Source organism: Photinus pyralis, unplaced genomic scaffold (genome assembly GCF_008802855.1).
Source record: "Photinus pyralis isolate 1611_PpyrPB1 unplaced genomic scaffold, Ppyr1.3 Ppyr1.4_LG1, whole genome shotgun sequence".
NCBI lineage: Eukaryota > Metazoa > Arthropoda > Insecta > Coleoptera > Lampyridae > Photinus > Photinus pyralis.
The window spans coordinates 28766107-28783193 of record NW_022170249.1 but is presented as its reverse complement, the minus strand read 5'-3'; the positions used below and the strand labels follow the sequence as shown (position 1 = coordinate 28783193).

General features: G+C 34.5%; 2 protein-coding genes across 2 annotated transcripts; both read left to right on the top strand.

Annotated features, from left to right (window-relative positions):
- The first annotated feature begins 518 nt into the window (after window positions 1-518).
- Window positions 519-3099, top strand: LOC116166924. Its single transcript, XM_031482139.1, has 3 exons — window positions 519-2326; window positions 2388-2594; window positions 2649-3099. The coding sequence occupies exons 1-3, from the start codon at window positions 545-547 to the stop codon at window positions 2781-2783; spliced, it is 2124 nt and encodes a 707-aa protein (XP_031337999.1). The 5' UTR covers window positions 519-544; the 3' UTR covers window positions 2784-3099.
- A 2557-nt stretch (window positions 3100-5656) lies between these two features.
- LOC116160120 lies at window positions 5657-10272 on the top strand. Its single transcript, XM_031473258.1, has 10 exons — window positions 5657-5780; window positions 8504-8718; window positions 8772-8918; window positions 9156-9216; window positions 9262-9344; window positions 9392-9472; window positions 9533-9586; window positions 9637-9857; window positions 9907-10066; window positions 10115-10272. The coding sequence occupies exons 2-10, from the start codon at window positions 8505-8507 to the stop codon at window positions 10216-10218; spliced, it is 1125 nt and encodes a 374-aa protein (XP_031329118.1). The 5' UTR covers window positions 5657-5780; window position 8504; the 3' UTR covers window positions 10219-10272.
- Window positions 10273-17087: the final 6815 nt, after the last annotated feature.

Genomic DNA, 17087 nt, shown 5'->3' with positions numbered 1-17087 from the left:
ATAAATCTGGTAGAACGTAGAAGTACCTATTTAACAAGTAGGTAGACAGACTTAACCCGACGTTAACTATCTGTGAAATCATATGATTATATTTATTCTACTATGTCAATGCGGTAAATTTTTAAGAAAAATAAATTGCGTTTCTACCAGATATGTGTATGATATAATATATCACGTTTTTTATGATAAATAAATACAATGATGTATCAGAAACGTCAAATTTAACGTGCAGGTTATCTGTCAAAAAACGTTATTTTGCATTGTTTAGTATAGGCAAAATAACGTTTTCTACAAATAACCTGCACGTTAAATTTAACGTTTCTGAATTCTGATACATTACAGGGCTGAATCTCGAATATTTTTCCAGCATTATGGTTAAACCAAGGTCTTCAGTGTGGATGTATTTTGAAGAATGTATAGATAGTAATAAAAAAACAACATGTGTTCAATGCAAATTTTGCAAAGAAAAATATTCAAAAAATTCCACTAGGATGAAAATCCTATTGGAAATTGCATGAAAGCCCCCACCAGTATTCGCTCTAAAATGACAGCTTCATCGCGTACGTCTAGTCCTAGTACTAGTACTAGTACTACTAGTTGTAGTCGTCATGAGAGTAATGTTGAAAAAAATACAGTACGCACTTTATCTGCCGTTACACCCGTTAAAAAATCAAATTACATTTCTAACAAACAAAGATCCATGGTAGAAAGTTTTGTAGACGTAATGAAAGTAGAAGAACATCAACAACTGACAGCCTTATTTGCAAAGGCAGTGTTTACTAGTAATACACCACTATCAATTACAGAAAACAGAAACTGGAAACTATTCTTTAAAAGACTGAGACCCTCCTTTACGTTACCTGGGCGATATCTGTTATCACATCGTCTACTTGACGAAGAATTTGAGAGAGTACAAATTCATGTGGAGGAAACTTTGAACATTTCAGAAAATTTGGCCCTTCAGTGTGATGGGTGGTCAAATTTAAGAAACGAAAGTGTCATTAACGTTATCATCACAACCCCGCGCCCTTTATTTGTCAAGTCTGTTTTAAGTGGCACTGCAAGTCATACTGCTACCTATTTAGAAGGTATCATGTTAGAGATAATCGAGAAATATGGGTCACATAAATTTAGCGCAATAGTTACCGACAATGCCGCTAATATGCGTAAAGCAGCACGTAACATACAAGAGAAATATCCCCATATTGTGTCATATGGTTGTATGGCACACACTCTTCATTTGATGTGCTCAGATATATTGCGAGTAGAATCTGTTGAGCAGATCATTGTGTCTGTTAAGAATATTGTTAAGACCATAATGTCCAGTCAGATATTGCGAGCAAAACTAGAAGAAATAAAAAAGGACATGAAACTTACAACTTCGTTAAGTATGCCTGTCAAAACAAGGTGGGGTTCACATGTTAAATCAATGGAAGATCTCGTTAAGTGCAAATTTGCCTTGCAAAGACTTAGTATAACAGAAGACACACAAAAAGTTGTTCATACTATAAAACCCGTTATCCTAAGTGAGGATTTTTGGGTCAGTGTGGAGGGTGTAATAAACCTTTTAAAGCCCATAACACAAAGTATAACACTTCTGGAAGGTGATAGTCCTTCTATTCATTTAGTGTGCAAATCCTTCAATGCAATAAATTTAGAATTTGATTCTAATTTACAACTGCTAAAATTACAAGAAACGGAGAGGAATAACATATTACAAAAATTTTCAGAAAGGCAGCAGTATGCAATGCAACCTGTCCACATGGCTGCTGATCTGTTAAATCCTCACTCTGTTGGCTCATACTTGTCAAGTGAACAAAAAATGCGTGCTATGAAGTTTATTAATGGTTTGGCAAAAGACATGATGTTGCCAACTGCAATAGCAGAATTAGGTCACTACATGGGCAAACTCCATTTCTTTGCAGAGAATTTTTTGTGGGAAGTACTACCTACGGTTGATGCAATAACTTGGTGGAAAGGTTATTGTGGAGATCTCTCACTTTCAAAATTAGCTGTACGGATTCTCACAATGCCATGTACATCAGCTGCCACCGAAAGAAGCTTTAGCACTCAAAGTTTAATTCACACAAACAGAAGAAATAGGTTAACAAGCAAAAGAGCTATAAAACTAAATTATATTCAGCACAACAGTAAATTGTTTAGTTCTCAAGAACCTACGACGGTTCAGGATGACAGAAACTTCCAGCATCAGCAATCAAATATTAATAACCCTGAAGCACCACCTACTAGCAGTTCCAAAGAAAAGTACTCACGAAAATCATTCTCAACCAATCAAGTTTGTTCAGAGAGTTCTGATTCTGACTCTGTAAGTTACATAGGTACAGTACAGCACCTGTATGTCCTATTACAATTTATTTTCTGTATAGAATATTTCGTGGACGTCGGATATAGAAGGAAATGGAAACTCTGACGATGACTTTAGTTACAATGATACCCCGTCTGATGCAGAAGAGGAGCATATTGATGAAACTCCCCAAACCAAAGGACAGAAACGCAAACGCGATACTACTTGTCTACTTAGTGCAAGTCATATTGCTGGTTCCGACAGTAAAGATGATTCATTAGAAGTACTGGTAATATAAGTGAACAAGTACCTTTTCCGATATATTATATTATTTTACTTTCAGAACTGCAGTATACATAATGCAGATGAGTCCGTATATGATCCTGATCCCCAAGAATCCCTACTCGAATCTGATCTTCAGTCAATAAGCTGTAAGTCGTTTTACAAAGAAACAATACCGATAACACGCAGAAAGTAGCGTAAAGTACAAGTACAAGTGATTCAACCATTTTAGTTAATTAAAGAAGACTGTGAATTTCTTTTTTATTAGTTTGATAAGTAGTTCATTTGTTTCGTGCTATAGCATAAGTTTATGTCTATTATACAATGTTACTTTGGGTTAGGAGTTTAAGTTTTTAGTTTTTCTTATGTTGATTTACAATATACCTACTTCTAAACGTATTACCCATGAGTCTTTTCCAGCAAAGTATCAAACATCCACACTACACAATAAAATATCTTCCAAAACTCGTATATTTCATAAATTTCATAAATTACAGACAAAACTGTAAGTTACGTCATAAATTACGTGGTAAGTTACAAAAAGATAAATTTCATGAAATTAAACATCACTAGTTACAGCTTGAAGCCCTTCAATATCTTCAGAGTCCACTTACAAATTTGTCAATGTTGGATCAATTTCCTAACATCAAAAAGTTATTTATAAAATACAACACACCACTTCCGTCATCGGCTCCTGTTGAAAGGCTGTTTTCATACGCAGGGATAATCATGCGACCAAAACGTCGATGCATGAATGATGATACATTTGAAAAACTTTTAATAATTAAAGCTAATGTAAATTTTATTGCAAATAAATAAATTGTAAAACCATTTTGTATTCGAAATGTTATTTCAAATACCTATTTTCTATTTTGTATTTTAAATAAATGTACAAAAACCATTTTGCATTTTACATTTTAAATACAATATCTGAATACATTTTGCATTTTCCATTTTAAATACTTATTTAAATGCATTTTACCCACCTCTGTTAAAGTACATTCAATAAATTAGTCAACTTATTTCGCGGACTCCTAAGGGATTTATAAATATATCATCAGGTTATGGGAGCAGCGTGCTTCGTTGCGGGATAAGTAATTTTTTCGTGATTTGTGAAATTCGTATTCTTCGTAAGAATTGCGTTCATGTTCCTCTTTTTTGAAAATGGAAAAGGTAACGCTTCCGAAGTTCGACGGTACTGATTTCAATGTATGGAAGTTCCAAATGCAATCGTATTTGGATGTACATGGACTACTTAATGTCGTAGATGGATCATCGTCGCAGCCAAATGAAGACCAGGCACAAAAATTAAGTGAGTGGAATAGACTTGACAAAAAGGCAAGGATGACCATAGAGTTTGCGCTAGAGAAGAACCAAGTACGGCACATAATGAATTTAAAAACGTCCAAGCAGATGTGGGATCGTTCAGTTTCAATTTATGAAATGAAAAACGAGACTTCGGTTCACATGTTATTGCAACAATTCTACAAGTATGAGATGGCTCAAAGATGACAGTTTCGCAACATATCGCCACCGTTGAAGAAATGGCACAGCGCTTGGAGGATTTAGAACAACCCCGTTCTGAAGCCGAAGTTGTTGCCAAAATTCTACTCAGTTTGCCAGAGCCAGAGGAATATAGACCGTTTATCGCCGCCTGGGATTCCATTGATAAAAAAGGAGCAGAAAAAGTGTAATTTAGTGCCACGGTTGTTAAAACAAGAAATGCTTCAGTGTGGCGGTAAGTCAGAATTATCTAATGAAAGCGATGGGCTAGTTTGTTCGCGAAATGTCTTGCAGAAACGAAATTTCGGAAAATCTACATCAAAATCCGGGTTCGCGGGTAAATGCAATTTTTGCAAGAAAACCGGCCATAAAAAGAAGGACTGTTTTAAACTTTTTAAGTTTTAAGTAAGAGCGTTGCTAATACTGCAAGCGGTTCTAATAATTCGGGTTCCGATAGTTATTTATTTTCGGCATCTAATTCTAACGTCGTAGGCGATCGCAATATGATATTTTACGCGGATTCGGGCGCGTCACAACATATGTCACCTTGTCGCCAATGGTTCGACAATTATGAAGAATTTACGATTTGTAAGCGGAAGGCTATAACAGTCGGAGACGGTAAACAAATCATTGCCCAAGGCGTAGGCACCATAAATATTGGAAGTAATTTAGGGAATAGGTCACAAAAACACATATTAACAAATTTGTTGAGATACCCCAACCTTAGCAACGTCCTGTGAATATGATTGTCGATACGAAGCACCCTATACATTATGTTAGTTACACAAGCTGCAAACAGAAATCTGGTGGGATTACAGAAAAGGGAAAGAGAGCGAAGATGAGACGGATGGAATTTCTTGAAGACCACATGTGTTTACAATTTATTTCAAACACCTGCAGTCCACTTTTTTCTTAGAAATGCGTGAACTGCAGGGAATGGGCGATTTTTGGGTGGTTTAGGGGTATTAGCAGATCAAATTACCGCGTGGCTTGGGTTGGTCAAATAAATAGGATTTAACATGTGTGTTCATGGTCTTTGTCTTGTAACCAGCTGAAGTGTAAAGTACGGCTTGTCTTGAAATATTTGGTTATACACCCAGCAAACATTAGTTGTAGTTGTTATGTATCTCAGAAGCCACAAGTTATATAACAGACACTATATAACATAAACATTGTTGCAAGAGCACTAGATAAACCTACAGATTTAAACTTGTTAATACATACATGATACGTAACATTCGTTGTATAGTTACATAACCTAAATCACAAGTTATATAACAAATATCTCAAACACGTAATGTTATTGGTACGTAACATTGCAGCTTGCACATGTTATATAACAAATGATATATAACGTATACATAGCTTTTACACTGCATTAAGTTATATTACATTCCATATCAAGTGTTACTGTTAAAGTAAAAGTAATATATCTCCAAACATTTTGGAAGTTGCAGATACATCACGTAACAATATAACATGAACATAGCTATTTTTATGTGCATTCTACATGCGAACCATCGCGCGTCCCGCGTCGCGCCTTTTGTAAAATTGTAACGTATACTAAGTAGGGTTAGGTTCTAATTTTTTGCCTCGTGTATTTGGTTGGTGCCATAAAGAAGTGCTGTGCTGGTCTCTAATTTATTTAATATTTCTTTTCTACACCGAGTTTTGCGGAAGTATTAATAAGGTAAGTTACAGTAATTACAGTATTTTTTCTGTTCTTAGAAATGTGTGAATATGTATTTAGATAGATCATTATAGTATAGTAGAGCCATAGCGGAAGTCTTTGACAATATAGGTATAGTGCCTCGGATACCAAATTGTAGTAATTTGTATCAAGGTCGGATTACTGCACCGATCCTAGGTCCCAAAGCTATTTTTCAATCTAACCGAGAATCAATCAGTTACACAGTACACAAGCCTCCACACAAGTATAATTGTCTGAAGTGGCTAATGGTAGTACGATGTTACTTATAATTATACTGTAGTATGGCACAGAGGGTTACATCTAGTTAAATGTGACTGTAAACTTTAATTTTCTACTCTTTTATTTGCATTTTCCATAATTGATAAATGGTGTTTTACATAAGTAATGAATATATTTTTGATTTATTGAAGTACTTAATTTTACAGACATTTGGAGCAGTAAATTGTAATAATTGAGAATCATGCCTAAAGAACTGCATTTGTTAAGCAAGAGGCGTAGAAACCAGCTAATTCAACAAAAGCTAACAGAAATTCAGCAAAGTGCAAATGAGCAACATTTACTGCCTTCAATCGAAACAACAGGTTTGTGCTCCACTGGAACAGCATTGGATATTCCATGTAATGATTCTGTTTTGGATTATGATGAACGGCAGAACCTTTTTGATCAAAATGCTGATCTAAATATACCTGCATTTTCGAATAGTGATGACACCTCCGATGACATGTTTTCATCCGGGCAGAAGACGGAGGCATTAGTGGAATCTCAAGTAGGACAGAGTTGTGATGAGTCTCAACATTCTAAAATGTTTTCTAAGGATACTGTGAATGATGAAAAACTTAAAGAAGAATTAGCCGATTTAGTAATTGAATGTAATGTTCCACATGTTTTTGTGAATAAGTTGCTGCAGTTACTACAACGTCATGGTCACAATTTACCATCAGATGTAAGAACACTGGTAAAAACACCGAAAGCTACTACAACTAATTGTGTGTCTAGCTTGTCTGGTGGGAAGTATGCACATCTAGGTTTTTGTTCTGGAATTTCCCAATCTGTAAAGAAATACTTTTGTAATATTCCATCAATAGTTAGGGTGAACATCAACATTGATGGTTTACCATTAGCTAAAAGTTCAACCAAACAATTTTGGCCACTATTGGGGTCTATCGTTGCTGATGATTACACAGAACCATTTTTGATTGGTGTTTTTTATGGAACTAAGAAACCTGAAGATGCAAATGAGTATCTGCAACCCTTTGTTGACGAATGCTTATCGCTAACAAACAACGAATTTTTGATAGAAGTAGTTAAGGTTAAGATCATGTTAAATGCAATTATATGTGATGCTCCTGCCAAAGCGTTTATATGTGGTATAAAAAGTCATACAGGCTATTTTGGATGCAGTAAGTGCACCCAAGAGGGGGACTTTGTGCAAAATAGAGTTGTGTTTCCAGAAGTTAATAGTCCATTAAGAACAGATGCAGCATTTAAGAGCAGACTGCAACCAGAACATCATGTTAGAGACTGTTGCCTTGACAAACTAGATATTGGAATGGTATCACAAGTTCCCCTCGACTACATGCACCTTGTTTGCTTAGGAGTTATGAAACGGCTTTTACAGTTTTGGGTGAAAGGTCGAATGAATGTTAGATTAAAGGAAATAGATCAAATTTCTGGTATATTTGTTGAAATGAAATGTTCAATTACAGAAGAATTTGTTAGACTGCCCAGGAGTCTATTTGAAATAGATCATTGGAAGGCAACCGAGTTCCGACAATTTTTATTGTACACTGGACCTGTACTCTTACGTCAAAAACTACCCCCAATCTATTATGAACATTTTCTTTCATTAAGCATTGCAATTAGAATCCTGGTTGATTCTAAACTCTCTAAAAGTTTGATTGAGTATGCAGATTCCTTGTTGGTGTGGTTTGTAAAATGTTTTGGTGACTTGTATGGAATTGAATTTGTTTCATACAATGTGCACAATCTTGTACATTTATCAGCGGATGTTAAAACTTTTGGACCACTGGATAGCTTCAGTGCGTTCAAGTATGAAAACTACATGCAGAAAATCAAGCACAAGCTTCAAAATTCAGGAAACTATTTACAACAACTTGTCAATCGAATATATGAAGAAAATCGTTTGGTTAAGAAGTATGAACCTCCTAGAGATTATCCCATTGTGAAATATTCTAAAAAAAATGAAGAAATTATACGATCTGTTCAATTTTGTGGTTTTTCAATTTCAAATTCAAAATATAACAATTGTGTTATGTTGGATGATTGTGTATTTGGCCTAGTAGATTACATATCTATGTGTGATCATAAATGTGTAGTACATATACAAAGGTTCACTAATGTTCAACCTTTTTTTAATGTACCTTGTGATTCAAGAAAGATTGGAATTGGTGTTATAAATATAAATCTTGGTGAACAAGTTACAGTTTCAATTGAAGAAATTAAAAGAAAATGTATTATGTTAGATTATTCAAACCATGAATATGTTGTACTACCATTACTACATTCTGAAATTTAAATATTTTATATTGTAAACTTTTAGATGTCTCAGTTTAAACTTTTTGTATTTTCCAATTATTTTTATGTACCTATATATTTTTTTATTTAACATTTGTGCTTTACTTTAATCATTATTTATAAAAAATATCTTGCTATACAAGTATGTAAATATAAGTTATTTACAGAATGTCATATGCGGTTGTGACCTTTTTAAACAATGATGATGAGGAGACGGACGAGTATTACAGTTCAGAAATCCCCATGTCATGGTTATGCGAGAACAATACAAAATGTTGGTGGCCTGCACAAAGTAAAAATGTAACTTCCCTCATTACGAGAGAAGTTCCCCCCAATACCGACAAATGGGATCTCGAAGAAATAAAAGTAGACATACTTGGTGGTATGGCAAACTTATGGTAATATAGATCATGTAGTGAATGTATAAATTTGCAGTTTCCTTGGAAAAGGCGCGAAAGTTAGCGGATAACCTTGACTACGTGTCTACCGATGATGCAGAAAAAGGAAGAGGGAAAAGAAAGGTTACTCAGCCAACCAAGCTTCTGTCTGATGATGATTCAGAACCTCAAATTTCTTCTAAGAGTAAGGTGGTAAAACAGCTCTGTCTTTGAATTTAAATGTAACATAGTAAATGACCTTGTGGTACCAAATCACCTTTAGAACTGCATGTTGTGCTTTTCATAGTTAAATTTTCTTGCATCAAATGCTGACGCAAAATTCTTATCCCAACATTGTTTACATTCAAAGGGGGCATATTAGTTATTTAATACTGTTTGCTTTAGTGGTTAAACTGTTAGATATACTTATAATTTTTTATAGGTTGGAGACAATTTACTAATATTGCGTTGCCACCCCAATTACCAAGTTGTTCATCAAACAAGTAAACAAAAAATTACACTTGCAACGTATTTAACTTTTGTTTTAGTCTTTCACAAGCTGAAGGTGTAACACCTCATGTCAACATTGCGAGAATGCCTATTATTATACCAGAACCGCTAGAAAATACATGTATGTATAGTTGTATTAACGTATTAATATAAATAGTTTTATTTTAGTTATTGAACTGGAGATTGACAACAATAATGTACATGTTGATACAGCAGAAAATACTAACATATTCCAAGGTACTAGAATAAGTAAGCACACACATATTTTTAATAAAGCATATGAATTCTTAATACTTGTACTTATTTTAGTTTCAAGTGGATCTAATGTGGAGGGAAGAGATTCTATTACTACTATTATTCAAGGTGACTATTTTATAATCTATTTTAAATTTATTATAAACAAATATTTTTAGAACACAACCTGAAGATGTCAAGAATGTTTGTATCTATTAGCATGTCATTGAAAAACATTGACCAAAGATTAGAGACTTTAGAAAAGGGCGCTCAAATTGACAACTCTACTAACTCTGAAGGATTAGAAATTTTGAAACAGTATTTTCCAATCCTAAACATTGAAGATATTACCAATTTTGATCGCGTAATAAGTTCTAATAAAGAAGTTGCCACTCACTTCGTAAGTTTAGCGTTAAGTATGCATTTTATTTATTATAACACTATTGTAGAAGAAATATATAAAAGGGATCGGAGGACATTCAGCAAAAGATAATTTGAATAGAATTTTAAGAAAAATTTTTTCAAATGCATGTGCCATGCATTGTTCATGGATGGGACGCAAAAACAATTTTGGTGTGCACCAATTACATTTCATAACGATAATCAAAGGTATGAAATATTTTCTTAGGTATATTAAAGTAATTTAAATGTCTTCAGAAACTGTATGTTCAACATTTTCTTCTATGAAGGAGAATGACTTTGAAAAGGCATGTGGAGAATGGTTTCGCTTCGCCAAACAGCGCCACAATCGCGAAAAATAAACACTTTTATTTAGTTGTTTACTGACCTTCATTGTAACATTGATTGTAGAATGTTTTTGCGTTTATATGTGACATTGTTTCTTTGTATTTTTTTTATAAAATAAATTTATATACTACGTATAACAAATTATTTTTATTGTTTATGTTGCGTCGATGTAACAACTTCAGTCATTGAAATATAACAATTTGATTCTATAGTTATATAACACTGATACATAACCATCGCTACATTAGTTAGGGTAACAGTTATTTCCATGTTATATAACATTATGTCTGGTGTTACATATTACTGATGTAACTTTTTTATATTACCGTAACGGTGCTATAATGTTACTTTGAGTGGGAAATAATAACATACTGGTAACTTGCATGTACTACTAGAATAATATTACTACAATAATGCAAATGTAACTGTGTTATATAACTTTTATATGAAAATAATGTAATAGTGTTTGCTGGGTAATCATTGCTGTGTGCTTTTGCTTTGTTGTATCAGGTGAGGTATTTGCTTTATTCAATTAATCTATAAATGTGTGTAACTTGAATGTAGATTGTAACTCTTTACTTATGTACTTACTGAATTCAGTCACTTGTACCTTTAATGTGTAACCTTTGTTGGTATTGGCAATCATGTTTCATTGTCGGTAGGGCTGTATCTGTGCTGTACATACTTGCATGTGTACAGTGTATTGTGCTTTTTAGTCACTCTCGATTATTTCATTGCACTTCATTATTTTTGCTTATTTGGGACTGTGAGTAATCAAGAGGGAAGTGTGCTTGTTTAGAGGGGATCGAGCTATTCAAGTTTATACGGGCCTTGGTGAACCTAACACTAACATTTTCACTCGTTCCGAACCCAACAACTTTAGCCCACGCCTACAGGCACTCCACTGGGCCTGGGTAATCCTCCCGCCCGGCGAGGTATATTTGACATCTCTTAGTTTTGTCCGATGTATGTGTAGTAATACCTAGGGAATGGCTCGATCCCATTTTGGTTACTCATAGCGTGTTTGTAGTAGTTACCCCGGTTTCGAGAGGGCTCAAAAGTGCTGTACATTAGATGTTGTTCATTATAGGACTACTCCGAATTAGGTTTTCCTGCAGTTTTCCTAATTCGTAAGGCAAATGCCGGAGTAGTATAGAACCAAGATCACGATCTTAGTGCACTCGGAGTGGTCCCCGAGTGACAGATTCTCGCGGGAAATGTAAGCGAGAATATTCAAATAGGCAGCCATGTTAGTTTGGCATTTCCGCTACTACAGAATATGGTCCAATATCCCGGTGTGACTTGAAGTTGGCGTTAGCTCGCCGAGATATTAGAAGGCTAAGATCATCACAGTGTTATACGTTCCACGAATTGACCGAAACTTATTTTCAACTCATTTTTGATCGCCCGTTATATGTAACATAGTGTTACGGTACACCCTGTTAATACAGAATAATCGCACTACAAAACAAGCGCGCATGTCATTGAAGATATGAGTACCAGCGTTTCGGCCAAATACGTGAACCGGTCCTTCTTTCTCGAATGCAACGCCATGTGAAAGCCAGAAATGTAATATTCTCATATTACTAATAAATATTAATTAATGATCTGCATTTAAAACACTTATATGTGCAAGGAAGTACCTAAATATATTATTGTTTTCCGATTATATAACTATGGAAATTTGTAATTATAAATAATTATTGTATTCGTATTTTGTTCATATTTGTCACCTGTGTTTGGAATCTTTCAACAAACCAGAAGCGCATCGCATCGTTGTTTGACGTCGAACGATTTTCTTATTTAATTCTGTTTCAACTACCGACGCAATAAAAGGCATCTTAGGGTAATGTTTTTTTAAAGAATGTATGCTGCATCTGCATCAGATACTATTTGTTTATCATTTTCCGGAATCAGAGTACCTACATAATCGAAGGAAAAAAACTGACTTGAAGAAGATTTGTTCTTAAACTTATATTCGGATTTTCCGCTACTGCAGCCAAAACGTTGAATGTATTGTCGTTTTCCTGGCGGTTTCGACGGACATTTTGAACGTTATTGCACTTGCAGGTAATTAACTAATTTATAAGCAAGTATAAATTTAATATAAGTACGTCAAAGGCAAGTAATGAAACGTGATCCCTGTTTTTTTAGGTAATTCCAAAGCATATTTGATTTATTGTAAAATGCACCTTTTTATTTTGTCGATTTCTACGGTTTTAAAAAACGGAAAATTATAATATAAGTAATCATATGAACAGATGCAGTATTTTTCTCACTTATAATTGCACAAGAGGTTTGTATTTTACCGAGTAAATTTGGGTTGTTTAGGTAATGAAAATCTGTTGCCTAGCAATTAGACGAGAAAAACTGTCAACTAATAAAAATGCGACACCGCAGTGCAAATTGGCATTTCGGGCATTCAACTTCAGTACATTAAATTTGATTCAATAGATTTTATCCCACTGTGGACCTCATGGCCCCTATTGGGGTTTATTTCTAATATTTTTTTGAGACGGTGCCAAACACCGTCACAATACAATTAAAAACTACTTTTCAAAACAACTTACCTTCACATGTTCAGCTAGTACCGTGATTAACGCCTCGCATACTTCTGGAATAATCGTTGAAACACTTTGTTTCGATATTTTGAATAGGTAACTACATCAAACTCGTGTAGGAGACACCCGTTGTTAAGAACCGCAAAGTTACTGCAACTCTTTCCTTTGATATTACCTTTCGATTGATAATTAGTATTTTGTTTTGAGATTTAAGGCCCAATCATTTTTAATAACTTATCAAAATTAGCGGTACTCATTCCGTTAAAATTCTAAAATAAACTTTGATCCTCCAATAGCAACTCGCTTAGCAAATTACTTCCATTACGACGACTTTTAAATAAACTCCTTTACCACCATCTTCCAGGAGCGCGTGTTCGCTTTTTTGCAGAAACCATTTTTAAAAACAAAAAGGCTCCGCAGGCAATTATAACGTTTTCTTCTTCGTCAACTTCAGCTTCTCGCACTGCTTCTTCCCAATTCTTCATAAATGGTTATGCAAAATGCAACATGCTGCAACTACACACGGCACAAAAATGTGGTGAATGTCAATGCGTTTCAAAATGCAGCGCCAACGGGCTTTTAATCTTCCAAAAGCGATTTCATCACAAACACTTCCACTATTCATATATACATTGAAAGAGTCCTCTTCTGGCGTTAGCCTGGCATAGTTTGTGAATCCTTCCATAAGCCAGGGCAGAAGAGGGTAAGCTGGATCACCCATGATCATATATGATAATCACAACCCCATAAAAATGCTTGGGATTCTGTGGAATCATTCGTGCATGCTCCTTGAATAGGTTTGAATTTTTGAATACTGCAGCATCGTAAGAACTTCCAAGAGATTGGAAATTTATGCTGCGGAATATGTAAGTGTGGTCAACTACGGCTTGGACAACTATTGATGGCCAACCTTTCCGGTTGATATAGTCGCGATAACCGTCTGAAGGTGGTAAAATTGGTAGGTATGTGTGTACCATCAATGGCACCAATCAGCTGTGGAATGTGTGTCCTTTTTTCAAAAAGATAAGCAATATCTTGACACTACCTTATCTGGCATGTTTAAACATGTTGGCATGAATTCCGAAATTTTGAGTTAAATAAAGAGCGCTTGGATCAATTTTTTGAGGCGAACCAGATTACACATGCACCATATAGTACAGCGACACTCATCACGTTAATTGGAACATCAACGTACCAAATTTTGCGAGATTTATGCAGCCCAGTTTTGCCAAAGGACAAGACATATACGGAGGTGTGTCAATTGTTAAAACCGTATTTTACTCCAGCGGTATTTAAAGAAAGGATTGAATTCTACAGTGCAAAGCAAGAGGACCGAGAAACTATCAACGAATGGTATTTACGAATTAAAAGTGTAGCTTCAAGTTGCAATCTTCACAATTTGGAAGACATCCTCAAAGACAAATTTGTCACGGGAATGGTGCCAGGCAGAAATTTAAGTCGTATTTGTGAAGAAGGTCGAAATTTTTGGAAGCACTCAAAGTTTTAGCACAGAGTTAGATAAATGTGAATTTTTTTAAAGTAAAATTAATTATCTAGGTTACGTTATTGATCGATACACAAAGATAATGCGAAAATTCAAGCAATTAAAAATGTAAATAGGCCTGAAAATGTCACTCAATTAAAAACTTTTATAGGCATGGTCAATTATTAGGGGCGATTCATAAAAAAATTGGCAAACATTCTAAAACCGTTGTAATGTACCTACTGATAAATTTTTTTTCAGAGACATACTGATCACAGCTTGCCGCCTGAGGCTAAGCATACAGGGGCGTTCATATTATTTGTGGATGAGTTATCTGATAGTGTGAATGGTAACAATAAACTGGGGTCGGCAAGTAAACCTCCTAAAGAAGGCTTAACAAAATCATCACCACATCTAAAATTTTGGAAGGATGCTATTCATGTTTTGGAATCCATGAAGTATCTCGATCCCATAACAGGCAAGTTAGTACAAGTGCCATCTATAACAAATCTAGTGAAGACCATAAAAGGATTTATATATTTAAAAAACACACTCTTAAAACAAGTTCAGTATATTTTACCACGTGCCTTCAATCAGGACGGTTTAAAAAATTTTTTTGCGGCCATCAGAGCGCATGGTAGAAGAAATGTAAATCCAAGTGCTATTCATTTTATTCCTTCGTTTAAGGCTCTCTTAATTAATAATTTTTTATCATCACATTCTGTTGGAGCAAATTGCGAACAAGATTTCAATATAGGTGCTCTAGACAATTTACGTGAATTTTTAACTGGCGTAGACATTAGTGGTATTTCTCCCTTAGAAACAGATATAGAAGATCACATTCCTGCAATTGTTCATTCCAAAAAAACGTCTGTGATATTGCTGGATTCATTGGAAGTTTTAAAGAAGACCCAGTGCAATAAGTGTAAAGAATTGTTAACTGCATCAGTTGGTGATGTACCTCTACAAGTTATCGAGGCAAGAGAGTATAAAAACTCTCATTTATTTAGGTCTGGCAGTTATCTGTATTATATTGTAGGCCAATCTTGTTCTGTATTATTTTATTTACTACCGAGACACTGCTATAAATTTATGATACGCACAGCGTTAGTAAAGTGCCTTAGAGAATTACTTAATTTTAATGCTCTTAATTGTGAGACACATAGCCAATTGGGTTCATTAATTGTTAATTTATTTGTTAAAACCATTTTGCATTTTTGGTGCAAGCAAATGAATAGAATCCTAAGTGGCACAGATCAACGTTTTGTTAAGATGATTTCAAAAAGGTCAGATTTAGCTTTTATTGACCCTATCAAACTTGAAGCACTGCAAAAACATAAATCTAAATTGAAACGTAAGTGAATATATTAATGTAATATGCTTGTTTTATTATTTTGAAATTAATGTAGTAACCAAGCCTCTGTTCATATATATGAATGCATATTCCGTACTTGTGAAATTTCAAATAAATTGCTGTTTATAATTGGGCACATTTTGACATTTATGCCAACTGGAACTAGGATTTTTCCCATCCTAACCACCTTTCCTATTTGTGTCAGTAGTACCTAGTACCGAGAGAGGATTATTTTAACAATATTTATTTGCTGTAATTCAACTAATTGTCATTATGTACAGAAATCTTCCCACTTGTAACAAAATTTTTTCCTTAAGGAGGCGCTTTTTAAAAGAAATCATAAGTTTATTTTTAATTTGTTGGGGGCGCAAAAAGCGTCATGAATTAAGAACATTTTCCATATTCTGTCATACAACAAGAAAGACAACTGTAGGTTATAAAGGGTATAAATTCGGTACCTATATGTAATAAATAAAAATTATTGTTCGTTGTTACGATTTTATTTAAATAGGAATAAAAAATATTATCCACTCTTCCAAAAAAGATGTCGCCATACTGGGATCAAACGTGTAAGTAGGTAACTGAAGAGGACAACACCTTCCAAATCACAGATGCCAATTATGGTCTGCTGTCGCTTGCGTTACTTCATCATTAGATCGATTAGATCGATATTTTTCACAGGTGACACGGTACCTGGTGAAATTTATTTCTAAAAGAGTCAACCCTGAGTATACTTACATTTGAACATGAAACATAATTTCATTTGGATCGGAAAACTTTCAAAAAATACTGGGACAACGGTTAAACCAAATAAATTTTAATGACTGTTTGACACATATTGAAAGTTTCAAATAGTAATTAAGATTTATTTTTTTAATTCAGTATCAATTTGTTGCTTTAACAGGTATTCAAAATTCCCGCGTTAGGTGTGTTAGTTTCCCCCGCAGGCACCAGATGGCGCTAATATGATTCCAAACGTTAACATTGTACATACCAATCTATTTGTATGTGATTTGTGGTGACAACTATAGTATCCAGAACTTTGATTGGTATAGGGTTTTCGCTATAAATAGCGTTGCACGTCATCAACAGAAGAAAATGGCATGCCAATTTAAATCAAGATTTGACGGATTTATATTCATTATTATTTAGTTACTTTTTGGGAGAATAAGTTGGCAGATTCGGAATTTTTTTTACAATGTTGCCAAACGTTATTTGTAATATTTGTTGACATTTGACACTTTTGTTCGGTTTTTGCGTGTGAAAGTTTTCGGTTATTCTTGTGGTTGTTGTTATTATTCATCTTCACTCTTAGTGCAAAAAAATGTGTTCTGTTCAGAACAAAATTGCTGTTTGTGTACATTCTACCGTTATTTGCATTTGTACTCGCCACAATGCCGAAACATTTGACCAGTAAAGTGAAGGAACTCCTTGACTCTTTAATTCAATATTTTGAACAGTAACGAGATAATGGGGGTTCCTTAT